Here is a 25,606-nt window from a genome sequence, read left to right on the forward strand (position 1 = left end):
AAATTCCTTCACACCTCTCCATCAGCGTCTTTTGCGTTGTAAATGTGTCGATCGGCACAAGTAGTCTGCTATAAACACCTGCAAAGGAAGGGAGCCGAGGTTCTCCCACCTCAAGTCTCTCTATCATGGTGTGAGGTGTCTGGAGTTGTCGAGGGTGAATAATATCTCGTTATTAGGAACACATGCATTTCATGTGTGCTCCGTGTCTACATCGATCTGTGTAAATGTAGGATGACAGGAAATGCGAGGCAAGAAACACACAACTAAAACAGAAACTTTTTACAAGTTCTAGTAATAATGACAACATGTTGACCTGAAGAGTATAATGTGTGAAGACTGAAGTCCAAATATCAAATAAACACTTTCATAAAAGGTACAACAAAACAAGGGCGCTTTTATTCAAGAATATAACCAAAAAAAAAGAAATTGGGTTAGGGGACGATATTCATTTAAGAATGGCACTGCACATGCACTGTGTCAGCAGAGCCGTGTCAATCAAACACTGGAAGCTCTGCGGTCTACTCGTGACTTTACGCTGTAGGAAGATAAGTAAATAAAAAGGTAAACTAGCTGTGCAAGCCCAGGGTCCTAAAAACTATTCGTCAGAAAAAAAATTAATAATAATAAGTTGCATTTATAGAGCGCCTTTCACAAACCCAAGGTCGCTTTACATACAGATGATAATAAAAACAAAATTTAAACAGAAGACAAAAGTTTATAGAAGAGGAAAGTTTTCAGTTGAGATTTAAAGGTGGAGAAAGAGGAGCAAACTTGGAGAGACTGAGGAAGAGAGAATTCCAGAGTTGAGAGGCCATAGCACTGAAGGACCTGCCTGCCAGGGTGGAGAGTCTTACTGCACGAGGACCTGAGAGAGTGATAAGGAGCCATAGGCTGGTCGGGGCAATAGGACAACGTTTTGTGATGTTTATGGTGACTTTGGACTAAGAACATTCCAGTTACTGAGTTCCAAGTTTTGTGTTCCACCTTCCTTCCTCCAGATCAGTCCTTAAAGCCAATGGGCTCCCTCTTCCCTCTGCACTCTCTTTCCCACCATTCTTTACATTTCCCACCTTATTGTCTCTAAACTTTAAGCCATCCTTGTATACAACTCAACAGAAGGAATCTGCTAGACCTTTGTACCTTTATTAATAAGTTGCATTTATAGAGCGCCTTTTATAAACCCAAGGTTGCTTTACATATAGATTACAATATATGATACAGAATCACAAAGACGCCAAACGTTTGTCGAAGAAGAAACTTTTGAGTTGAGATTTAAAGGTGAAGAAAGAGGAGCAAACTCTGAGACACTGAGGAAGAGAGTTCCAGAAATGACAGCAGGGGTGTCTTAACGCATGGGCACGCTGGGCAGTTGCCTGGAGGGCCCACGAACATAGGGCCCCATGCTAATCTATGTATGTAGTTGAGTTGTTGTGTAGGTAAATGGCATACCGTTTTGCCGATGTTAGCGGCTAAGAGACTTTTTCTTTCTTCTGAGGCTTCGTTTTGCTGGCCTCACTTGTGTTATTAGCGGCTAAGTGAGTTTTCCGTTTCCTTGGAGGCGGAGCCCTTACCCCGACTCCATCTCTCACTTCCAGGCTGGACAGACACACACGTAGACGTTAGATATATATCTCTATCTTGCAGTTAGGAGACCTGTCTGGGTTCGCTTCCCGGGTCCTCCCTGTGTGGAGTTTCGGGGTACTCCAGATACTCTGGTTTCCTCCCACAGTCCAAAGACATGCAGGTTAGGTGGATTGGCAATCCTAAATTGTCCTGTATGTGTGTGCCCTGCGGTGGGCTGGCGCCATGCCCGGGGTTTGTTCCTGCCTTGCATTCTGTGCTGGCTGGGATTGGCTTCAGCAGACCCCCGTGACCCTAAGTTAGGATATAGTGGATTGGATAATAGATGGATGGATGGAGATATATAAATAATACAATTATTTATTCAACCATCTTCTGGTTTACTTCCATCAGCCAGTTTAATGGACGCGTTATATTTCAGATGGCGTCCTTCCCCTGGCTGTGGTTTGAATCCTCATTTTCTTGTCGTCTCTGATGATTTTTGATTCTTCTGTACACATTCATTTTATTTATGTTCCATGTGTTTTGTGGGTGGTCCCCCGCCAATCTCCACCTCTAAATCTGGAGGGTCTCTCACAGTTCCTGGTGGTTCATTGTGAATGTGCTCTGGAGTTGGCGAGTTTGGGCATCTTTCATTGTGCTTCTGCTCCATGTTCTGACCTCACTATTGAAATCTGTTTCAGGACTTGTTTGCTTTGGATTGTGTTTGTGTTACAGGTCATGCCATTTTGCCTTTTGTTCTCAACAGACCTTTCTTTTGTGCCTCTGGGCAATTTGCAGAAATAAGCTTTTTAATTTTATAAAGATTCTACGTAGCCCTTTTTGTATCTAGCTGGGGTTTTTGTTGGGATTTCCCCCTTCGAGTGGCCATTTTTGCAAATGCTTTTGGGACTTGTGTGCTGTGGGACTCCTAACTATAACAGGAACTTTCCTCCTGATAATTAGTACATTGGCTGATCACAACACACCATTTTTTTCAGCATCGGCTCTTCTTATGCTAATTTAGTCGTCGCACTCCTTTCCGTGAGGTGTTATGGTAGTTCAGCTAGTGCAGGGGTCTTTTTTTTATTTTTTGCTGGGACCTTCCTGTAAGCAGACAGCAGCAAGGCCAACTTTACCAGAGAGAGACAGAAAAGACCGAAATATTAGACTTTACATTTAAGAAAGTAGAGTAAGAAACTGAGAAAATGGAAGTGTCAGAGTTGTCCTGTGCAATTAAACAAATGGCAGGAAAAGTAACTTAAAGGACGAAATAAAAAGGTCAGAATTCATTAAATTAAACCGGACACCAATGTGGGAGTTTGGATGGAGGGCGAGCTTGGGTCAATTTAAGAAGAATCTGGATGTGAGATTTGGCCAGCTTAGCTATCAGCTAAAGAAATGGGCTTGATGGACTGAATGGCCTCCTCTCGCTTATCAAATGTCTTATGAATTTGAAATGGCTACCAAGTAGACCACAGGCTTGTCAGCTTAACAGCAGAGCCTGTCCGTCTGACTTGTCAGCCATCTTGAAAAATATCTGAGGAACAGTTGAAATATCTGCATCTTTTATAAAAGTTTGTATTGAGTGTATTTGTATGTGTCATACAGCAGACATCTTGGTAAGAAATATTGAACAATTAAAATGGTAATCCATATTTATAATTACACTACAAGAAATAGGAATGTCAGGCTGGTACACTAAAAAAACAGCAATTGTATATTTTAAAAGCAAAAAAGCTGTAGAGCAATTAGTGACTAAAATGATACAATATTACAAGTGCAGGGGTACGAGGTGGGCAGAAGTAGGTTTACAGATGTTAATATGGAAAAAGACGTGCAGACGATGATTATTACAATAGCTTTATTAACTCAATAACTAAGACGACAACACATAAAATAAAATAATACAAGAATAAACTGTTTCATGTACTCACAACTGTAAACCTGCTTTTGCCCACCACGTGTGGGACTGAATCGGTGTGTCAGAATATATTTATTACTTTTGTTAGACAAATGGTGAAAGCTGCATTTTTCTTTTTTTAAATTAAGCTTTGTTTCAGATAATACATTAAAGAAGAAATTACATAATATGACAGCTTGTAATTATGATAAGAATTTTCTTTTATAAATGGATATGTATTTTCTGTACATGTTTTATTAGTTAAATTATGCACTTTAAAGTAATTGTATTTGAGTATTTTTACCGTCACTGAACAATAAGAATTTCAGTTTGGTTATTATAATTATATTATAAATATATATATAAATATATATATACATATATACACACACACATATACATACACCAAAATTAAAGCCTTTAATATTGAATATGAAGTCTTTACATGTCTGGTTAAGCGGGAGCTTAGTGTAAAAACACTTTTTAAAAACAGATAAAGAAAAAAGGTGGAATCAGCCAATTCAGTAGCATGAAATGGGAACTAAACCCCTGATCGGGGCGTCCCTACTGTCTACCTTTCTAAGCCATCGTCTTTTCTCCTCCTTTTTACTTCCACTCAATTGGCGCTCACGTGCTGTGTGTTTATCTGCAATTGAATCAGACGTCTCACTGCGTTATTTTTTTTCCCCTTCTCTTTTTACTTTCTCGTATATGTAGTATAAGGGAAAGTATTGGAATCATCCAAAAATTCAACCTCGAGATTTTGATGAATCAAAGTTTTAGACCTCCTGGAGTCCGAAAATACCATTTTTGGAATCTTGTCTGTGTGTGTGTGTGTGTGTGTGTGTGTGTGTGTATAAACAAAATAACTTAAGTTCGCATTCACTTTGGTCAACCAAATTTTACATACAAGTATTAGGTACAAAAAGATTTCTATCAACATTTGACCTATATCTGCTAACTGGAAGTGGTGCTTTATCTTTTATTCAGTCCAATTTATTCAACTTTCCTTTTATAATAATTGTTCAATGTATTATTAATTTGATTTGATTTTTTGTTGCTAGTTCTTTAATGTACATAATATAAAAATATAATCATTGTCTTGTGTTTTACTCCTCAAATATCCATCCCCATATCGGAGTATACGGCAGAGTGGTGGCTCTGAGGTTAGGGATCTGCACTGGCAATCAGAAGGTTGCCGGTTCGAATCCCGTAAGATGCCAAAAGGGACTCTGCTCTGTTGGGCCCTTGAGCAAGGAAGGCCCTTAACCTGCAATTGCTGAGCGCATTGAGTAGTGAGAAAAGCGCTATATAAAATGCAAAGAATTATTATTATACAAGAAAGTTCAGGGGAGACCACTCCCGATTTTTGTATTGAATGGACTGACCTTCCACTGACCACCGACCCAAACAGTTCCTGACAGCAGCCTGGAAACCCCCCCCCCCCTAGAAGGGCAATGCTGTCAAGCACCAACTTCCCACCCTGGAGTGTGGAGTACTGGAATGAAGGAAGCTCCCAGACATTAAATGTGCAGAAGCCCAGGCGGTGACAAACCGCCCACTTGACACAACACACTTTCTATGGCAGTGCCACAGCACACATACTGTTATTACACTCGCATTCGTGTGGTGCTGCTTCATTAACAACATGTCAAGTTTGGCCAGATGAAGAGGTTTTAAATTTTAGCTCTTGTATTCCTGGGTTGTTGGTAGCAGGATTGGCACTCCAATTGATACACCCCCCCCACTGTTCAACTCCATTCTAACCAGCGTGGTGCTGAGGTGTCACCCTTGCAAGGCTGCTCTCCGATCCTAATTTGGGATCCTGAGGTGGCTCATTGTGCGCTGTATCAGTGCAGGCTCCCATCCTCCTCTTCCTCAAAGATCAATCGCAGACGTTTTTCAACATGTTAATCGCTGATTAATCAGCAGCACTTTTGTACACCTTTGCAGTTTCTGATCTACTGAGGAGATGTGCAGACTTCTTGTGATCAATACTAACAAGATGATAACCCCAGAGACCGATGGCTGCTGGACAGTGCGATAACCTCATTGTGTCTCTTTTAACCAGGAATCCCTGATGCGAGTGCCAATGAGGTGAACTCCTGACAGCATCCTTACAGATAACAGGATCAAGCGGCCACTCGTGGATAGCTCTGGGTCACCAGGCACTCATTTACAAGGGTATTATGGGTGACAGCTGAAGATTTTGCTAAGAAAGCTTAAAGAAAGAAGGAAACACAGAATGGGCTTTGCATTCCATTGAAGTCTGCCGTCAGCACCTAAATTTAAACAACGCCATTATGTGCACACACAGCAAAAAGGACAGGAAGAGAACGGTCTGCAACTTAACATCAGCAAAACCAACAAACTGCTTGTCGACTTTCACCAAACCAAACAGCCTCTCTATGTATGGTCACTACCGAGGGTGTGGATGTGGTGCTTGGGGGTCCACAATAATGACTGGTTTGACTGCACTTGTAACACAGAGGAACTATAGAAAGAGGGGCAGAGCAGACGGACCGATCTTAGGAGTCTGCATCCCTCTTAAATGTACAAAGGGACATCCTCTACAATTCTGTGATGGCCTGTGGGGTGTGCTGGGCTGGTGACACCACTTCAGGAGAGAACCACTGAATTAACAATGTCATTTAAAGGACAGGCTCAGTTAGGGCACGCACTGTGGACCCCCTGAAGGTTGCAGCAAAGCAAAGAATTAAAACAAAACGGGGTGCCATTATGAACAACGCTACACATCTTCTCTGTGACACACCAACACGGAGGACTTTCAGCCAACAAATTATTCAGACAGAAGTGTGTGATGAAACTTGACAGGGGGTTCCTTTACACCAACAGCAATGTGCCTGTATAGCGCCTCACTGGGGAGGGACAGCCAGGTTTTGTCTTTTTAACTTGTCTTCCTGTTCAGTCTTTCTGGTGTGTGTTCAGACCGTAGTGTGTGTGTACGTATTTGTTTATCTGTTTATTTAAAACTTTTCTGCAAAAAGCCAAATTTCCCCCTGGTGCCAAGTAAAGTTCTACCTCCAAATCTACATTTGCGAAATTTTAAATGAACTTCCAGTCACACCGCAGGCAGCAGGGCCTCACAGAAGCTCCATGTTCTTCCTGTTCTTTGGACTATAAATATAACAGCAGGTCAGGTCACTTGCAGAAAGTCTCAGAGGACTCCACACTTATGAGGTCTGCTGATAATGGGGGGGGGGGGGGGGGGCGGGGATGGGGGTGAGACAGAGGAGAGAAGTCGGGGGAGAACTTTGACAATTGCCTGCAACTTAACATCAGCAAAACCAAAGGACTGATTATTGACTTTCACCGCCGCACCAAAGAGCCTTGATGTCCGGTGACTACTCAAGGAAGCAGACGTGCAGGGGGTCCACATCAGCGGCAGGCTGGACTGATCTTGTAACACGAAGGACCTGGATAAGAAACTCCTGTTGTTTTTCTTAGGAGACTACAAATCCTAAACATCATCTTGTACAACTCTGGAGGCCAGTCATACAGGAACAGCAGCATCACTTCACGAGAGGCGCACCAAGCGAATTAAAAGGGCAGGCTCACCTCTGGGACACACTCTGGACCAGCTAGAGGTGGTCGAGAGTCAAGTCAAAACTGACGGCCATTATGACACACATGACAGCCAATGAATTATTCAGTAGACGTGTGTCACAAATGACATCTTTATAGTGCCTCACTGGTCTGCTCTTCTTATCTTTAGCCCACTCAGAAGGTGCCCCCCCCCCTCTTTTTTGTAGATTCTTGTGTGCATCTATTTGTTGTAATATTTATGTATTTTATTTATTTAAAAAGCCAAATTTTTCCTTGCAACAATGTGCCATGAATCTGCTTTACTAAAATCGTAGCAAGCGTTTGCCTGCTGCGTCCATTTTCAAACGGATTAATATTTTCATCACCACCATCCATCAGGATTTTTATCGTTTCTCCAGGTGTTCGGGCGACTTTGTGATGAACGCGTTAGTCAGTGGGTCTGACACTCAAGCAGCTGCAGCCTTTTAGCCGTCAGTGTCATCTGCTCTGTGGAGATGTTCATTATTAGGATACGATCAAAGGAGCAAACGGCACAAGAAACAAGGGGAAAGAAAGAGGAGAAAGACGACAGTTTAACATTTAAAGCTCTGACAAAAACACCAGTGCTTCAAAAGGTCCAAGTGTAAAATAAGATCTTACTCGGAATTCATAAAAAGCACAACAGGAGTGAGAGAGAGAAGAAAGAAAAGAAAGGAGAGACAGAATGAAACGAAAGAGAAATAGAGAGAGAAAAAAGAGAAAAAGTGAAAGAGAAATGAGAGAAATGAAAAAGAAAGAAAGGAGAGACAGAAAGAGAAAAAAGAAAGGAGAAAAAAGAGTGAAAGGAGAAAGAAAAGAGAAATGAGAGAAAAAGGAGAGAGAAAGAAATAAAGGTGAGAGAGAAAAGAGAAAAAGAGAAAAAGAAAAGAAAGGAGAGAGAAAGAAAAAGGAGAAAGAAAGGGGAGAAATGAGAGAAAAGAAAGAAAAGAAAATGAGAAAAAAGAAAAAGGAGAGAGAAAAGAAAGAAAAGGGAGAGAAAGAGCAAAGAAAGCAAGAAAAAGAGAAAGCAGCAGCTAATGACACAAAATCAACAAGCAGGACTGGTAAACTGGTGGTACAAAATCCTGTGCCACAGGGGGGGCCTGAGGACTGCAGGTCTATAGAATTCGTCACTTGTTTCAATTTAAACAAAAGGTGTGATTTTACTGCAAATCAAATCACATTTCCATTAAAAGGCTACGAGATGTAAAGCCTTCTATCAGAGCACTAAGGGCTCAGGTGAGGGGTGGCAGAAGCCCAGCACATTTGGTTCTTCTGCTCCGTCTCTGCAGACTGCCAGCGTTGCTTCACCTGACTGAATGTGCATTCAGAGGGAACACTGCTGGCACAAATACGCAGGCGTTTATATTTATTCATTTATTTTACTGTTTTTGACACCTCTTGAAGTTTAGTTTGATTTCCTTTCACCAGCATCCTCTGAGGAATCCAGCGCCTCCTCAAGTCGTGAATATTTCACACGTCTGTTTATACCGCTGCTCTTAACGGCAGCACAGTTGACATTTGTGGTGCTCTTGTTAGAACTGCACCAACAGGCTTGTTTTGGGAGGTCAGGGGATTGACGAAACTGATGCGGCTCTTTCCGTATTTCTCATTTTTGCTAAGGTCAAGATCATATCTATCTTCGATGTCACTCTTTTCTCATTATTCTTATCCAAGGCCGCTAACGGGGCAGCTTCTGCTAAAAACACTGCAGTTGTAAGTCAGGGCTGAAACTGTCCAATCATGGCCTGGAAGAATGTCATCCAAAGATTTTGATTTGAAGTTTGTGGAGTGGGTGCACAACTTTGCTGGCCCCGACTGGTCCATTCTGCTGGCAACAATGGCACCTTTGGGTTGTTAAAGATGGCAGTGCTCATTACATGTATTCTGTACACCTCTGCTGGTTTCTGAAGTGAACATTTTTAATCTCTACTGCTTAATTACACTTTAACAATACAGCTCTGCACTACATAGCGTCTGTTCGTCCAAAGTCTGACTGCAGATACGTCCCTGATCCCATAAGGTTATAACAGAGTTCAGAAATCCCCATCAGAGAATGGGACATAGCGGGCTTGACCAGACTTACAATCACAACAGCTTAGCATACACAACATGTGAATCTCACTTCTCTCGTATACAAAGCAATGGCACTGTCAGTACTGTACCGTACTTTCCATCGTTGTCTTGATGTGAACTTTCCCTACTTACAAATAAAAGGTTTACCACATACCCATGTATGCTTCGACTCACAGGCAGCAGCAGCACCGAAATGTCATGTAGCGTGCATCTCTGGAGCGTCATCTCTGTGTGTTGAGTCAAAACAGACACGCTACAGTATGCCATACAGCTTTGCCAAGTATTACGCATAATATGATGTTGGAACAACGTCCAAATCACACAGCCTCTAACATCACACAACGTATCATAGATGTTGGGTAGCACACACCTGTACAGCGATCTCTCATTGGTATTTCACGTGACGATAGATAGATATACAGTAGATAAATATGAAAAGCTCCTCACAGGTGGCGCAGTGGTAGTGCTGCTGCTTTGCAGTAAGGAGACTGTGGAAGATTGTGGGTTTGCTTCCCGGTTCCTCCCTGTGTGGATAGCGCTTTGAGTACTGAGAAAAGCGCTATATAAATGTAATGAATTATTATTATTATTATTATTATCTATAGATAGGAAAGGCACTATACAACAGAAAGATTGATAGACATACATAAACACACATTATGGTCTGAACACATACCAGAATGACTCACTCAGAAGCAGTCCCAGTCTGGCACTATGCAGGCGTACTGCTGTCTGTATAAAGGACCCCCCAGTTGCATTTGACACACTTCTGCTGAATAATTCATTGCCTGAAAGTCCTCAGTGTTGGTGAGTCATGGAGAGGATGTTCAGCATTGGTCATAATGGCATTCAGTTTTCTCTTCATTCTCTCCTCCTCTACTAACCTTGGGTGGGGTCCAAACAGCATCCCATAACTGAACCTGCTCTTTTAATTAGCTCTTGATTGGGTGGTCCTCTCTTGAAGTGACATCACCAACCCAGCACACCACACTGGCCATCACAGAGTCGTACAAGATGTGAAGGATGGCACTTCCCACATTAAAGGAATGAAGTCTCCCAAGACTAAAAAGTCTGCTCTGTCCCTTCTTCTCTATTTGTTCTGTGCTTCAAGACCAGTCCAACCGGTCATTGATACGGACCCCATGTACTTGCAGGAGTGGACCACCTCTACACCCACTCCCGGAATTGATGACCAGACACAGAGGCTCTTTGGTTTCAACAAAAATTCAATAAGCCGTCCCCTGGTGTCGCTGACAATTCTTTCTGCTCCAAAAATCGAGGTTCTCTGCCGGACTCCTCTCCTCTCTTCTGTCCCATCCCCTTTATCAATTCTGCACTTATGGGGTGTACCATCTGAGAATGTCTGCCAGTGACATGACCTGCTGTTATATTTGTAGTCGGAGGTGTTCAGAGTGAAGTGAAAGGCAGACAGGCCTCTTTACCTGTTGGTGCTCCAGTGTCACCCGCACAGTCCTTGAGCCTCACCAACTGGCAGTCTGCCCGACAGATGGTCCGTCATCAGGGACACCTCAGGCTCATCCACCTGCATATCTGAGTTTACCCCCTTAACAGGGATGGCTGGATGGTATTGAAGGTACTGGAGAAATCAAAAGACAGAATCCCTACATAACCTTTGCCCCCCTCTACCTCACTCAGCTCCTTACACTCCTTGTCGCTCACTCAGGTCCTCGAGCAGTCATCTCCTTACTGTCCCATGCACCAGACTCTCCACCCTGGCAGACAGGTCCTTCAGTGCTATGGCCCCTTAACTCTGGAACTCTCTTCCTCAGTCTCTCCGAGTTTGCTCCTCTTTCTCCACCTTTAAATCTCAACTGAAAACTTTCCCCTTCTACGAACTTTTGTCTTCTGTGTACGTAAAGTGACCATAGGTTTGTGAAAGGTGCTCTATAAATGCAACTTATTATTATTATTATTTAATCCTCACAGTGTGGTAATCTTTATCCAGCCTTGAGGAGCAGACAGATAATCGTATCCTCCTCTCCAGTCTTCATCCAATAGGCAAACTGCAGTGGTCCAGGTGGTCTACCACAAGAGGACTCGCACAGCCCAGGACCAGCCTCTCAAAGGTCCTCATGACATGAGACACCAGCACCACTGGTCTGTGGACATTTGGTGATGAGGTGCCTGCCTTATTTGGAACAGGAACAATAAAGAATGTTTGATACAGCAGTGGCACTTCAGACAGAACAGGTGACAGCGGACACCACAAAGCTGGTGAGCACGATGGCCTGTCGCAGCCAGTTAAATGTACACCAGCATACGCCTCGTCCTTATCTGCAAGGACAACCATCTCAAATACCTGCCTGGTAACCTGAGAGATGCCATCCATCTAAGAGCTTACTGAATGAGGCCATTGGTTCTTTGCCCAGCACTCACGTGCCACTGGCATGGCTCCACAGAACGTTTCTCAGCCAAGCTTACAATTTTTGTGTTTTTTTAAAACACACTTCAGGGCCAATTCTAGGCTTTGCCTGATATTCTATCCCATTCATTTTAGAGTTCACTGACTGGTCTTCACACTCACTTATGGTCCCCATCTGCAAAGACAAACTGAAATGGGACATTCACAACAGAGTCAGTACCACAAGAAACGCCAGCCAAATGAGCACAGAAAGAGCGGCCATTAAGCAGAGGCAAACCTTGCTAAGCAAAATAAAACTGAAGGTGGCGGGGCCTTCTCTGGATTGGCTTGAAATCATTCTGTTAATGGAATAAAGGAGTCGTTTCAGTGTTCAAAGCCTACATCACAGATACACCTCTCATGAATAAACTCCATTTGATAATGCCAGCATGTGCCACCATTGCACGCTAATAGCCAACTCAACGCTCAAATGCTGATCTTGCCCACCTGTGCTTAGTGGTGGCCATCATGATTCACTTTCCCCGATTCGATTCTTCCTGAATACCCAAGTCAAGTCAACTGTTCTTTTGATTCACCCACAGGCCACCCTGCTCCAGGACAAATCCTGGATTCCAAAGGGCATCACTGGAGAAGACCCTCGGCAACCGGCTGATGTCTCTGAATCACAGACTTCAAGCAGTCACTGCATGTGAGGGATGTGCGACAAAGTCCTAAACATGACAACGATTTTAATAGACCTGCCATTGATGGGTCCCAAATATTATGGTGCCCTGCAATGGGGGTTGTGGTTGACCATGTAGAAAAACGTGACACAGAAATGTCTGGAAAGCCCCTTAAATGCAAGTCTGCCATGAAAGTCTGAATGGTCTGATTTGTAATTTTATAATGTGAAGCAGAAGGGGAAATCAAGTAAAAACGAGTTTCATGGAGGGCACTGTAGCTCCCTGTCCACCTCCAATTTGAAATTCTGCCCCTCTCAAAGTGTTCAACAAGCGTTTGAAGACCCCTTTTTTTTTTTTTGTTCTTTATTTCGACTTATACAATTTCTTGAATTAGAAATTTGTTAAGTTTTCGCATACCCCTTGGGGTCAGAGCGCAGGGTCAGTCATTGTACAGCGCCCCTGGATCAATTACAGGTTAAGAGTCTTGCTCATGGGCCCAGCAGAAGTAGGATCTCGTTTGGTAGTGACGGGGATTCAAACCGGCAACCTTCTGGATACCAGCGCAGATCCTTAGCCTCAGAGCCACCACTCCGCCCTAAATTCATGTTTGGTGAATTTCTGTTTCTATGGGCTGTTAGGTTGTGCGGATCTTGGACTTGGAACTCACTTGTATTTTGTTCTGAGCTCTTTGATTGTGATGATCAGTCCTTGTCCTAAAACAGACTGAAGGGACTCAATCATGTTGACCTCTTTTGTAAGTCACTTTGGATAAAAACATCTGCAGTCAATGAGCTGTAAAAAGCCTGCGCAAGTCCATATGAACAACATAAAATTAAAAACATCGATAAGAGATAAGAGGTCTGCTTTTATGCAGTTCAGTTTTGTGTGACTGCACTTCAACAACAGACGATAATCACCACAATTACTGTCGTAACAGTGAACGGCCGCCTCAGCGTGTATTCACTTTTACCCTTCATCTACGGAGGTTTTTGAATGGCAGAGTATGATGTGGTGCAGTGCTTTAGGCTGTGGACCTCCAACCTGGAGGCTGTGGGTTCAAATCCCGCTTGTGACACTGAGGAAGTCACCTGCCTATGCTCTTGAAGAACAAAAGAAATGTCACCAATTGGTCCTTAAATGTTGTAAGTCACTTTGGATAAAGGCAGCCAGCCAAACAATAACAATAATAATCTGATTTTATTGAAAGGGTTTGCTTACTTTTAACAGCTCTCTGCACATGCGCCACACACATATCTGGGCACGTGGAGACTTTTTGGCTGTAGACAGTTTATGACTTTTTAGTCGTTCTGTTTGCGTGTTCACCCTGTGACAGACTGGTGGCCCTGTCCACGGTTTCTTCACTGCCTTGCACTTTATGATAGATGACATAGGCTCTGGGACCCACCAAACCAAGACCTTGTTCAGGACTAAGTAGGTTAGAAAATGACCGACTAGAAATTATATATAATCTCTCTATTATATAAAAAAAATCCTGGACCGAAACGAGACTTTTTTCAAGACCCACGAAACAAGACTTTGGCCATGAGATTTTGTCAAGTCCCGCCCTCCTCTCACCTCTCATATTCAACCACACACACGTATTTTCACCTCTCATTTGTGTAAATGCTTTTGACAGACACTTCCTGCTCTCTTAGCTCTTATAAATTTTAACGTTTTCCTCACTTTAAGTTCCCAATTAAAGGAGACGTATTATGTCCAAATCTTATTGAAGAATTTCATCACAAAGAGTTATCAACAGAAGAAATGAGTACACGGGCAATCCTAGCACCGAGGAACGATGAAGTCAAACGAAATTAACGAAAAAATTTCGATCGGTTACAAAGAATATCTACAACCGTTAGCACCGTCTGGTCTTCCACCCCATGAATCACTGTAGAAAGAAGGATGTATCCAAGAAAGGTAATATAGTCCATCTTCAGGGGATAACGTTACACAACAAAGGAGATCTTGATATGCCATTCGTAACAAAACGTTTACAGTTTCCCGTTAGAATAGCTTTTGCGAAGACAATTAACAAATCTCAGAGCCAAACATTCGAAAAAGTTGTTTTATTTAATAGAGAGAGAGAAACGAAATTCAGTCACAGGCAGTTATACGTTGAAAGTCCAAACACAGAATCAAAATTCAATGCGATATTGACGAAAATGTAACTCAAATTGTTTTTACTGAAGTTGTACAGTAAAAGTGTAAGTTTAAAAGTATTTGCGCATTCATTTCAAAGCCAAACAGAACAAAATCTTATTAAGCAATGAATAACGCAACATGAAACAATTTAGTTCAAATTATTACAGTTTACTATTTTTTAATATGGTTAATTCCAACCATCCATCCATTTCCCAACCCACTGAATCCGAACACAGGGTCACGGGGTCTGCTGGAGCCAATCCCAGCCAACACAGGGCACAAGGCAGGAAACAATCCCGGGCAGGGTGCCAACCCACCGCAGAATATGGTTAATTACTCGCTGTAATGTAAAATAGTTATTATACATATGTAACAATTCCCATGAAAATAAATTTTACATCCGCATTCCCATACGCGAGTGGCAGAACCACAAAGAGGCTAACGCATAGCGTAGGCCCAAAAAAACTATTTTTTGAATTAAGTGAGCAGGGGGCAAAGCCCCCTAATTATATTACATATGTTTATTTATTTAATAAGCTAACTGTAAAAACAAATTTCCCCGTGGTGACAAAGTTCCGTCTGTCTACGTTAGTGTCCAAGGTTGTGGATTCTTAATAAAAAATATATTGTGCAATTTCTAGCCAGTTTACTGGATTCCAACGTCTGGCTCATGTTAGCTAACATCTTTGCAAGTTCTATAAACCATTATCTAAAAGAGACTCTTCACTAGCTCTCAGCTTGAACACAAGTTCTAAAATGCTGCCGCCACAGTTTTACCTCGTACCACAGTAAATCCATCAAGCACATCACCACTGCATATTGAAACTGTCCGATACAAAAGCCAACATCTTCAAAACTCTGCTCCTTACTCCAAGCCATAGATTCCCTGCTAGTCCTCAGGGGCCTTTACAAACCCGCCAGATATTTGGCCTCATCGCTGACCCAGTTCTCAAAAGGTACTCACTCAGACCTGTGGTTCTCCATGAAACCCTCTTCTTAAGTTTGTCCGTGTAGCTCTTTAAGCCAGAATTTATGAATGAACTACACACACCTTTGTGCCATGCATCTTATACCCGTTAATGCTGTTGTCAGGATTGTAACGACACGGACATCTTTTAACACAAGCTGGCCTAAACATTCTGCAAATCACTCTGTTTATCTCAGGGGTCTCCAGCATCTCCGAGAGCTACTTATACAAAATGAAAATGACAGACAGCTCCTCATGTTTTCTAATGTTTATTCTCATAGCTTATTTCAAACCCAAACAAACTAAATAAGCTTTTTTGCCTGAACATTTACAAAATGTCGGTGTCCACAACTCACATTTTGCATTAAAACATCACGAAAAAATATTGAGTTCACCTGCAAGTGCATTTTGTACGTCTGTCTGCATTTTCTAGTGCGTCTCACACTACTGACTTAAAACATGAATGCTGTTAAAACAAAACAATGCAAATCCAAATCCACAGATATGACTTATTCCTTTGTTGTTGTGTCACTTTATTCACATGTCCACTCGCATGAGTGATGTGTTGTTTAGTTAGTCAGATGAATGGCACTGAGGTGTCTGGTGGAGTGGAGCCACTTCGGATCACACTGATGGAGCCATTTAAACGTTCTTCTGTCAGTCGTGTTCTGAACTTTGATTTCATGACATTCACGTCCGGCTCACAGAGGTATGGAGACCCAAACAAAGCAGACGTTTTCAGAGCTGCTTGGTGAAGACTCATAGTTATCTGGCTCTACTAAGCTCCAGAAATGCTGAGAATGCTGTTGAGACTTTAACTGCACATTATTTTGAAGGTTTACCAATATATAAAACCAGTAACGGCATACTGCACGCTAACATGCAGTGAATACACTTGACTTGAGCATTCCTAGTTTTCATCCTCTTTCTCCGTCTCTGTTTAGCGTTCGTTTGCTCAGAGGTTGATCCGCTTGCTGCTTCCTGAGCAGCTCTTTTCTCCACCCTAGTGGCCTGCCGCTTCTCTTCTTTCGCTGGCATCTTTTCATGTTAAAACTGATTAAGTCAGTGTATGTTGCAATTACTTAGTACGTTTTCTTTAATTTTTCACTTAAGCTGGCACTTACAGTGCATCCAGAAAGTATTCACAGCGCATCACTTTTTCCACATTTTGTTACGTTACAGCCTTATTCCAAAATGGATTAAATTCATTTTGTTCCTCAGAATTCTACACACAACACCCCATAATGACAACGTGAAAAAAGTTTACTTGTTTATTTTTAATAAATTTGCAAAAACCTCAAACTGAGAAATCCCATGTCCATAAGTATTCACGGCCTTTGCTCAATACTTTGTCGATGCACCTTTGGCAGCAATTCCAGCCTCAAGTCTTTTTGAATATGATGCCACAAGCTTGGCACACCTATCCTTGGCCAGTTTCGCCCATTCCTCTTTGCAGCACCTCTCAAGCTCCATCAGGTTGGATGGGAAGCCATTTTAAGATCGCTCCAGAGATGTTCAATCGGATTCAAGTCTGGGCCACTCAAGGACATTCACAGAGTTGTCCTGAAGCCACTCCTTTGATATCTTGGCTGTGTGCTTAGGGTCGTTGTCCTGCTGAAAGATGAACCGTCGCCCCAGTCTGAGGTCAAGAGCGCTCTGGAGCAGGTTTTCATCCAGGATGTGTCTGTACATTGCTGCAGTCATCTTTCCCTTTATCCTGACTAGTCTCCCAGTCCCCACAGCATGATGCTGCCACCACCATGCTTCACTGTAGGGATGGTATTGGCCTGGTGATGAGTGGTGCCTGGTTTCCTCCAAACGTGACGCCTGGCATTCACTCCAAAGAGTTCAATCTTTGTCTCATCAGACCAGAGAATTTTCTTTCTCATGGTCTGAGAGTCCTTCAGGTGCCTTTTAGCAAACTCCAGGCGGGCTGCCATGTGCCTTTTACTAAGGAGTGACTTCCGTCTGGCCACTCTACCATACAGGCCTGATTGGCGGATTGCTGCAGAGATAGTTGTCCTTCTGGAAGGTTCTCCTCTCTCCACAGAGGACCTCTGGAGCTCTGACAGCGTGACCATTGTGTTCTTGGTCACCTCCCTGACTAAGGCCCTTCTCCCCCGATCGCTCAGTTTAGATGGCCGGCCAGCTCTAGGAAGAGTCCTGGTGGTTTTGAACTTCTTCCACTTACAGATGATGGAGGCCACTGTGCTCATTGGGACCTTCAAAGCAGCAGAAATTTTTCTGTAACCTTCCCCAGAATTGTGCCTCGAGACAATCCTGTCTCGGAGGTCTACAGACAATTCCTTTGACTTCATGCTTGGTTTGTGCTCTGACATGAACTGTCAACTGTGGGACCTTCTATAGACAGGTGTGTGCCTTTCCAAATCATGTCCAGTCAACTGAATTTATCTGAATGTTCGTCATTCTGCTTTTCACACGAGAACTACTTCACGAATTTAAATCGTTTTTTTTTTTTTTTTTTTCTATAATTTGGTTGAACATTCCAGTTGATGGGCAGCACGGTGGCGCAGTGGGTAGCGCTGCTGCCTCGCGGTTGGGAGACCTGGGGACCTGGGTTGGCTTCCCGGGTCCTCCCTGCGTGGAGTTTGCATGTTTTCCCCGTGTCTGCGTGGGTTTCCTCCGGGCACTCCGGTTTCCTCCCACAGTCCAAAGACATGCAGGTTAGGTGGATTGGTGATTCTAAATTGGCCCTAGTGTGTGCTTGGTGTGTGGGTGTGTTTGTGTGTGTGTCCTGCCCGGGTTTGGTTCCTGCCTTGTGCCCTGTGTTGGCTGGGATCGGCTCCTGCAGACCCCCGTGACCCTTTGTTCGGATTCAGCGGGTTGGAAAATGGATGGATGGATTCCGGTTGATTTTGCGACTTCTCTCATTTCGCTATGTATCAGAGTTCACTTGCCATACTGATTTATGTGTGCAAATCCTAGAAACACGCAGCGAGCCGAGGCCTTTCTCACTCACTTGCCCACCCGCTTCGGGGTGTTTAACCTTACCTTCGTTTAGCTAGCAAACGAGAGAGCAATTGAATTCAACTTTGTTTGATATTTAAAATAAAGTGTTACTTAGGTCTTAACGAGTTTCAGTCTGGATATTCTCTTAAGTGTATGCCACATTGAAAAGAAAGACTGCAGTTCAGATTGTGGATCGTGATATGATTTTTTGGAAAGATCACCCACCCCTAGTTTGACTAATCAAGTTTTCAAATTTATGTAGGATTCACAAATCCTTTGGCAAGCTGCTTGGAAAGGGATTGTGAGCTACCAGTAGCTCGTGAGTGACGTGTTGGAGACCCCTTCTTTATCTCATCCTTAGGAGTTCGTGAGTCGACTCCACCAACCAGAAACCTTCAAAAGGGCTCCAGTTATCATTGAGACAACAGTTCAAAGACTGACTCCTCGCCACAGTAGTCAGTGTGCATCCCCGACTCTCGACGGTGTGCCATCACAGTGACCTGTAGTCTTTTGTCCTTCACCCTAATATTCACTACCATCTTCATCTAATGGAGACTTCCTGAACAGGATCTCAATGCTTCCTGCTTTGCCATTCCCATTTAATTCACACTGTTTATAATAATTTCTAGTTTGCTCTGCCAAACTATGCCTATGGTACAGATGCCAACTTCACTGGGCACTCATTTCACTGATGAATTCTAATTTGTACTCAGTCTAATTTGAGGTTGTAATTAAATTATTTTGTAATCGTCTTGGCTTTTTAAAATTTGCTGCTGCTTGGTTAAACATCTTGCGATGCCAATTACAGAAAACGTGCTATAAAAATAAAATAAAAAAACATAACATAACATTGTTTCAAAGGCTCGTAGTGCACCTGGCAGACTGTTTTTGGCAGATTTGCTTTCTTATGGGTAACTGGTGATAGAGACCCTTTCTGATTTTCTTGTACTCCCAATTTCTTCTCATTTCACGCTTGATGAAAACAGCAGGCCCTGAACAAACGATGCGACACTTGAACATTTTAGTTTTGTGCAGCCCCTTGACAGCAAGCCACTCACACCTGCTTCACACCAAACAAGAAGGCTGATAATGGAAGAAATCAGAAGTACTCACTGATTCTGAAGCAGAAATTCAGCGTTTTCTGGGGACACCTGTCCAGTTATAGGGTGTCTAAAAGTCGTCGTCCTCTGGTTGTGGCTGGAAAGGAAGCAAAAAGAGCCAAGTTATAGCAGAGACACTGGCAACACTCAACCTGGTTTACAAATCCCAACTTCCGATATGAATTTTGGAGTTGGGAAAGCAAAACGTTTGGCACAGCCTCGACCCAAGGGTCCCAAGTCTCGTTTTAGGTCTCTTTGGTTCACTTTTGAGTCGCTGAGGTGTGTTACTGTTACTTGGTTGCTATGCTGCATGTGTTTTGTGGGTGCTGCCCACAAGAGGCAGGGCCACCTGCCAATCACCACCCTATAATCCAATGGGTCTTCCACAATTCGATGGTTAATTTTGAATGCACTTAAGAGTGACGAGTTCTTGAGCTTTTTTGTGAGTATTGTGTGCTTACTGATTTACTGGATTTCTAGGATTTCGTATTGGAACTTTTGTCTACCCTTTATGAATCTAACAAGGGTTTTTGACAAGATTTCCCCCTCAAATAGGCATTTCTGGAAGTGGTTTAGGGACCCCCACTGAAAACACCCAATTCAGAATTAGGGCGGTCAAGGGGCCAAAATTTCAGACTTTGAGACAATATGAAGTCATGAAATTCTGTACCATTTTCAATACCCAATACAGTACAAGCAGTCATCGCCTTACGACGTATGCCTCTTACAACCATTTGACTTATGGCCACTACCAAACCTCATGGGCAAACGACTATTTTCACCCCACCTGCGTCACATGCCGTGACTCGTTCATCTTGACCTTAGTTTATTACCTGCAGTGATTTCGACTACACTCAGTTACGTCTGTCTTACAATTATAGGGAACGAAAAAAAAAAATTGATCTTGACACAAAAACGATCAAGCAGTATGAGAGATACATATACACACATATACATACACACACACGCACACTTACACATTTGCATGGCGGAAGAACAACACCGCATTCCAAGAAAAACACTGGCTACCTACGGTCACATTTGATGGAGGTTCCATCATGCTGTGGGGCAGTGTGGCTAGTTCAGGGACTGGGGCCCATATTAAAGTCGAGGGTCGGATGAATTCAACCCAGTATCAACGTGGGATAATGTTCAAGCATCAGTCACAAAGTTGAAGTTACGCAGGGGTTGGATATTCCAACAAGACAATGACCCACAACACAGTTGGAAATCTACAAAGGCATTCATGCAGAGGGAGAAGTACAATGTTCTGGAATGGCCGTCACAGTCCACTGACTTGAATATCATCGAAAATCTATGGGATGATTTGAAGCAGGCTGTCCATCAAATTGAACTGAACTGGAGAGATTTGGTATGAAGAATGGTGATCAATACCTCCATCCAGAATCAGACACTCATCAGAGGCTATAGGAGGACAGCGTCTAGAGGACAAAAGGAGGCTCAACTAAGTATTGATGTCATATCTCTGTTGGGGGGCCCACATTTATGCACCTGTCTAATTTTGTTATGATGTATATTGCATATTTTCTGTTAATCCAATAAACTTAAAGTCACTGCTGAAGACCTACTGTCTCCATAAGGCATGTCAGATATTAAAAGGAAGTTCAGCCAATGAGAAACAAAAATCCAAAGAATTAAGGGGGGTTCCCAAACTTTTTCATATGACTGTATATACGAGGGGCGTTTAATTATAAACAGGAATTTTCCTGCTCTGTTCTTACAAAGAGTGCAAGGTAAACGTGACTCACTGGACAAACACACGCATGTTTGAAGTTGTCCTTAGCACTGCGGCTGCTCTTTCCCCCCTTCCTGTCAGTTGTAATCAACATGTCGGAGCAGGAGGTACACAGTAGTATTGCGCAGCAGATTATTATTCAACTTTTGACAAATGAAGCAGTCATTCCATCTCAGACTTATTCCAGACTTAATCAGTTTGGGATGTGCGTCTCACTCTCTGTCTAGAGCAGGGGTAGGCAACGTCGGTCCTGGTGAGCCGCAGTGGCTACAGGTTTTCATTCCAACCCAATTGCTTAATTAGAAACCAATCATTGCCAATCTCAGACCTTATTTAATTTTATGGCTTGTTAGTCTGTGCAATGTAAGGCTCTTATATCGTAGATTTTTTTTCCTTTCCAAGGATATCATCCAAATGATATGAAGCCTAAAACAGATCATTTTCAGTCTGTCACATTTTTCTATTAAGTGTTTTATTAAATCAAACTGTGCATGATGAACACACACAGATGTAATTGGAAAAAAGCTAGCTGGAGAACTGCTGGCTGCTTTGTCTTTTACATCTTAATGCTAATAAGGAGCAATTAAAACACTGAATGCAGCAGTTTAAGATTGAAATAAGCAATTAAGGTTGGAGAACCTTAACAAGCGAGACCACTAAAATGAAGCATCAAAATGTCACTTAAGCAATATGTGCTTCATCAGCAATAACTGAGTTCTCGTTTAGGAACTGGGTTGGAACAAAAACCTGCACATACTGCGGCTCACCAGGACCGACGTTGCCTACCCCTGGTCTAGAGTGCATGATTGGTGCAAGTCATTCAGAGAGGGACTATCATGACTTCGGTCCACTTAAGGAATGTTTAGGAGGGAAGAAGTTCAAGTCGAATGAGGAGGTTATTGACGCTGTGTAAGAATGGGTCAACATGCAGTCAAAAGACTTCAACTCTTCTGGAATTAAGAAGCTTCTGGAGCCCTTGAACAAGTGGACTGCAGTGGCAGGAGGAGACTACGTTGAAAAATAAGTCATTTAATTGTATTCAATAAATAAACTAAGTGCAGCTCATAAATTCCTGTCTGTATTTGAACAGCCCTCGTATATTGATGAAAACAAATACTAATACTGAAGTAGGACAATGAAATGTTACAAATGTCAATAAATGCTAATTGAATAAGTAGGGCAGTCTTTGGGTAAAAATGACACTAACGTGCTCTTTTGTAAACGTTTGTTCAGAACAGCAACACACAAGCAGACCGCATTATTTGCTTTGGTATTGTTATTAAGGCCTGAGAGCTAATGTCAACACCAAAGTCGAATGTTTCATACCAACCCAACACTAGTGAAGGTCATTTTATAGAATTTTTATTACAAATAAACTCTGGCTCTCACATGGGCAAAACAGGTCTTTGGTATTTCATGCTGCCAATTTAATTTTAGTAGATTTTTGTAAACGACCTGCCTGCCCTATCAGGAAGTTGGCAATTTTCCATTCAGCTTGCTTACCCTTATTTTCAGAATCACCATAAAAAAAACATACAATTATTAAAAGAACACTGAAAAGAAGTTGATATCCAAAACAGAAATCAGTGAAAGACGACCCCAAAACCGTACCATCACAGACAAGACGTTTGTGTGCAAGGATTAGAAGGAGCAACCAGTGACACTCGGCACGGAGGGTCATGTGGCCTTGCAAAATCATCCACTCTCAGGAACAGACAGAAGAGAAAAAGATAACAACAAACTCAATCCCAGCCAAGATGTCCCCCCCCCCACCCCAGCACAGCACAGACGTCTGGCAGGGAACAACATGCAGACCTAAGAAAGGTAGGAGTGGGCCACGGCACAATGTCTTCTGCATTACAAAGAGGAAACAAGCATCCCACAAGAGAGTGACCACCAAACCTTAAAGAAGGGGGCTCTGGGGTCTTCTGTCAGAAGGATATTCTGCAGGAGTATCTGAAGCCTCTTGAGTGTTCAGTGCCAATTAAGGAAACCAGGGCGCCACCTGCAGGTGAAACTCCACTGGAGTCGCATAAAGCAGTGAGAGTTTTGGAGACCGTATCATATTTGCCCTTGCTGAATGTCACCAGGTAGGGTATATTTCACACAAACAACAGAAAGTCCTTCACACAGAGAATCACAGACACGTGGAATACAGTGCATCCAGAAAGTATTCCCAGCGCTTCATCACTTTTTCCACATTTTGTTATGTTACAGCCTTATTCCAAAATGGATTAAATTCATTTTTTTCCTCAGAATTCTACACACAACACCCCATAATGACAACGTGAAAAAAAGTTTGAGATTTTTGCAAATTTATTAAAAATAAAAAAAATTGAGAGAGCACATGTCCATAAGTATTCACAGCCTTTGCCATGAAGCTCACAATTGAGCTCAGGTGCATCCTGTTTCCCCTGATCATCCTTGAGATGTTTCTGCAGCTTCATTGGAGTCCACCTGTGGTAAATTCAGTTGACTGGACATGATTTGGAAAGGCACACACCTGTCTATAGAAGGTCCCACAGTTGACAGTTCATGTCAGAGCACAAACCAAGCATGAAGTCAAAGGAATTGTCTGTAGACCTCCGAGACAGGATTGTCTCGAGGCACAAATCTGGGGAAGGTTACAGAAAAATTTCTGCTGCTTTGAAGGTTCCAATGAGCACAATGGCCTCCATCATCCGTAAGTGGAAGAAGTTCGAAACCACCAGGACTCTTCCTAGAGATGGCCGGCCATCTAAACTGAGCGATCAGTGGAGAAGGGCCTTAGTCAGGGAGGTGACCAAGAACCCGATGGTCACTCTGTCAGAGCTCCAGAGGTCCTCTGTGGAGAACCTTCCAGAAGGACAACCATCTCTGCAGCAATCCACCAATCAGGCCTGTATGGCAGAGTGGCCAGACGGAAGCCACTCCTTAGTAAAAGGCACATGGCAGCCCGCCTGGAGTTTGCCAAAAGGCACCTGAAGGACTCTCAGACCATGGGAAAGAATATTCTCTGGTCTGAGGAGACAAAGATTGAACTCTTTGGTGTGAATGCCAGGCATCACGTTTGGAGGAAACCAAGCACCGCTCATCACCAGGCCAATATCATCCCTACAGTGAAGCATGGTGGTGGCAGCATCATGCTGTGGGGATGTTTTTCAGCGGCAGGAACTGGGAGACTAGTCAGGATAAAGGGAAAGATGACTGCAGCAATGTACAGAGACATCCTGGATGAAAACCTGCTCCAGAGCGCTCTTGACCTCAGACTGGGGCGACGGTTCATCTTTCAGCAGGACAACGACCCTAAGCACACAGCCAAGATATCAAAGGAGTGGCTTCAGGACAACTATGTGAATGTCCTTGAGTGGCCCAGCCAGAGCCCAGACTTGAATCTGATTGAACATCTCTGGAGAGATCTTAAAATGGCTGTGCACCGACGCTTCCCATCCAACCTGATGGAGCTTGAGAGGTGCTGCAAAGAGGAATGGGCCAAACTGGCCAAGGATAGGTGTGCCAAGCTTGTGGCATCATATTCAAAAAGACTTGCTGCCAAAGGTGCATCGACAAAGTATTGAGCAAAGGCTGTGAATACTTATGGACATGTGCTTTCTCAGTTTTTTTATTTTTAATAAAATTTGCAAAAACCTCAAGTAAACTTTTTTCACGTTGTCATTATGGGGTGTTGTGTGTAGAATTCTGAGGAAAAAAATAAATTTAATCCATTTTGGAATAAGGCTGTAACATAAAATGTGGAAAAAGTGATGTGCTGTCAATACTTTCCGGATGCACTGTACGTGACCAAGTAGTGTGGTAGACAGCAGGACTTTCAAAGCTCAACTTGATGTTATTTCTAATGACCCACCTGACCACGTAAGGGACACCAAGCATGGTGCCACTCACTCAGGGTAGGGACAGAAACCTCTTCTCAAAAGTGTGTTAAATACCCTGGCATTGTCACAGGGTCATTTTATTGGGTCAGTGTTGGGACTTTCAGGCTTACAATTGGTAATAAGGGTTAACGGGGGGTGAGGGATGCATGGTGTACCAGTTCTGGAAAAGTACCAAAGAACCAAATTAAAAAACGATAATCAGCATTGCAGAATTTTCAGTACCAGAAGTAGATGTAAATCTAATCATAATCGTGCAAAAAAGTCAATTTCGTGTCCACGTTGTGTGCAATCAAGACTTGACAGGGGACCCCCATTGCTTCCGACTTCACAAGGACCATCCACCCACCTTTTATTTCTTTGACACAATCATGACTTCCCAAAGTTGAAACTGTTTCAACGTAATCACGACTTCACAACGGACACAACTCCTGACTGCTTTGACCTGATCCTGACGGCCGTGAAGTCTAAAGTGCACACTTTAGCACAATCAGGGCTTCCCGATGAAGAAATAAGGGGAGGTCGCTCGTGATCAGGACTTCACAGAGGGTCTCCAAACATGAGGATGCGTAGTTTGGTGTGAGCGGGTAACACACCAGGGAAGAGAGCAGTTTTGCAGCATGCCAGGGA

General features: G+C 43.0%; 1 protein-coding gene across 6 annotated transcripts in view; it reads right to left on the reverse strand.

Annotated features, from left to right (window-relative positions):
• Positions 1-25,606, reverse strand: part of plekha7b (pleckstrin homology domain containing, family A member 7b) — a 377,482-nt gene that overhangs the window by 186,834 nt on the left and 165,042 nt on the right. For all 6 annotated transcript variants that reach the window (XM_051923402.1, XM_051923401.1, XM_051923403.1 and 3 more), the window contains one exon: positions 19,365-19,448. In XM_051923402.1, the coding sequence (XP_051779362.1) occupies positions 19,365-19,448 (84 nt within the window). The remainder of the gene's footprint in view (positions 1-19,364; positions 19,449-25,606) is intronic.

The sequence above is a fragment of the Erpetoichthys calabaricus genome, chromosome 2 (genome assembly GCF_900747795.2).
Source record: "Erpetoichthys calabaricus chromosome 2, fErpCal1.3, whole genome shotgun sequence".
NCBI classification, from domain to species: domain Eukaryota; kingdom Metazoa; phylum Chordata; class Cladistia; order Polypteriformes; family Polypteridae; genus Erpetoichthys; species Erpetoichthys calabaricus.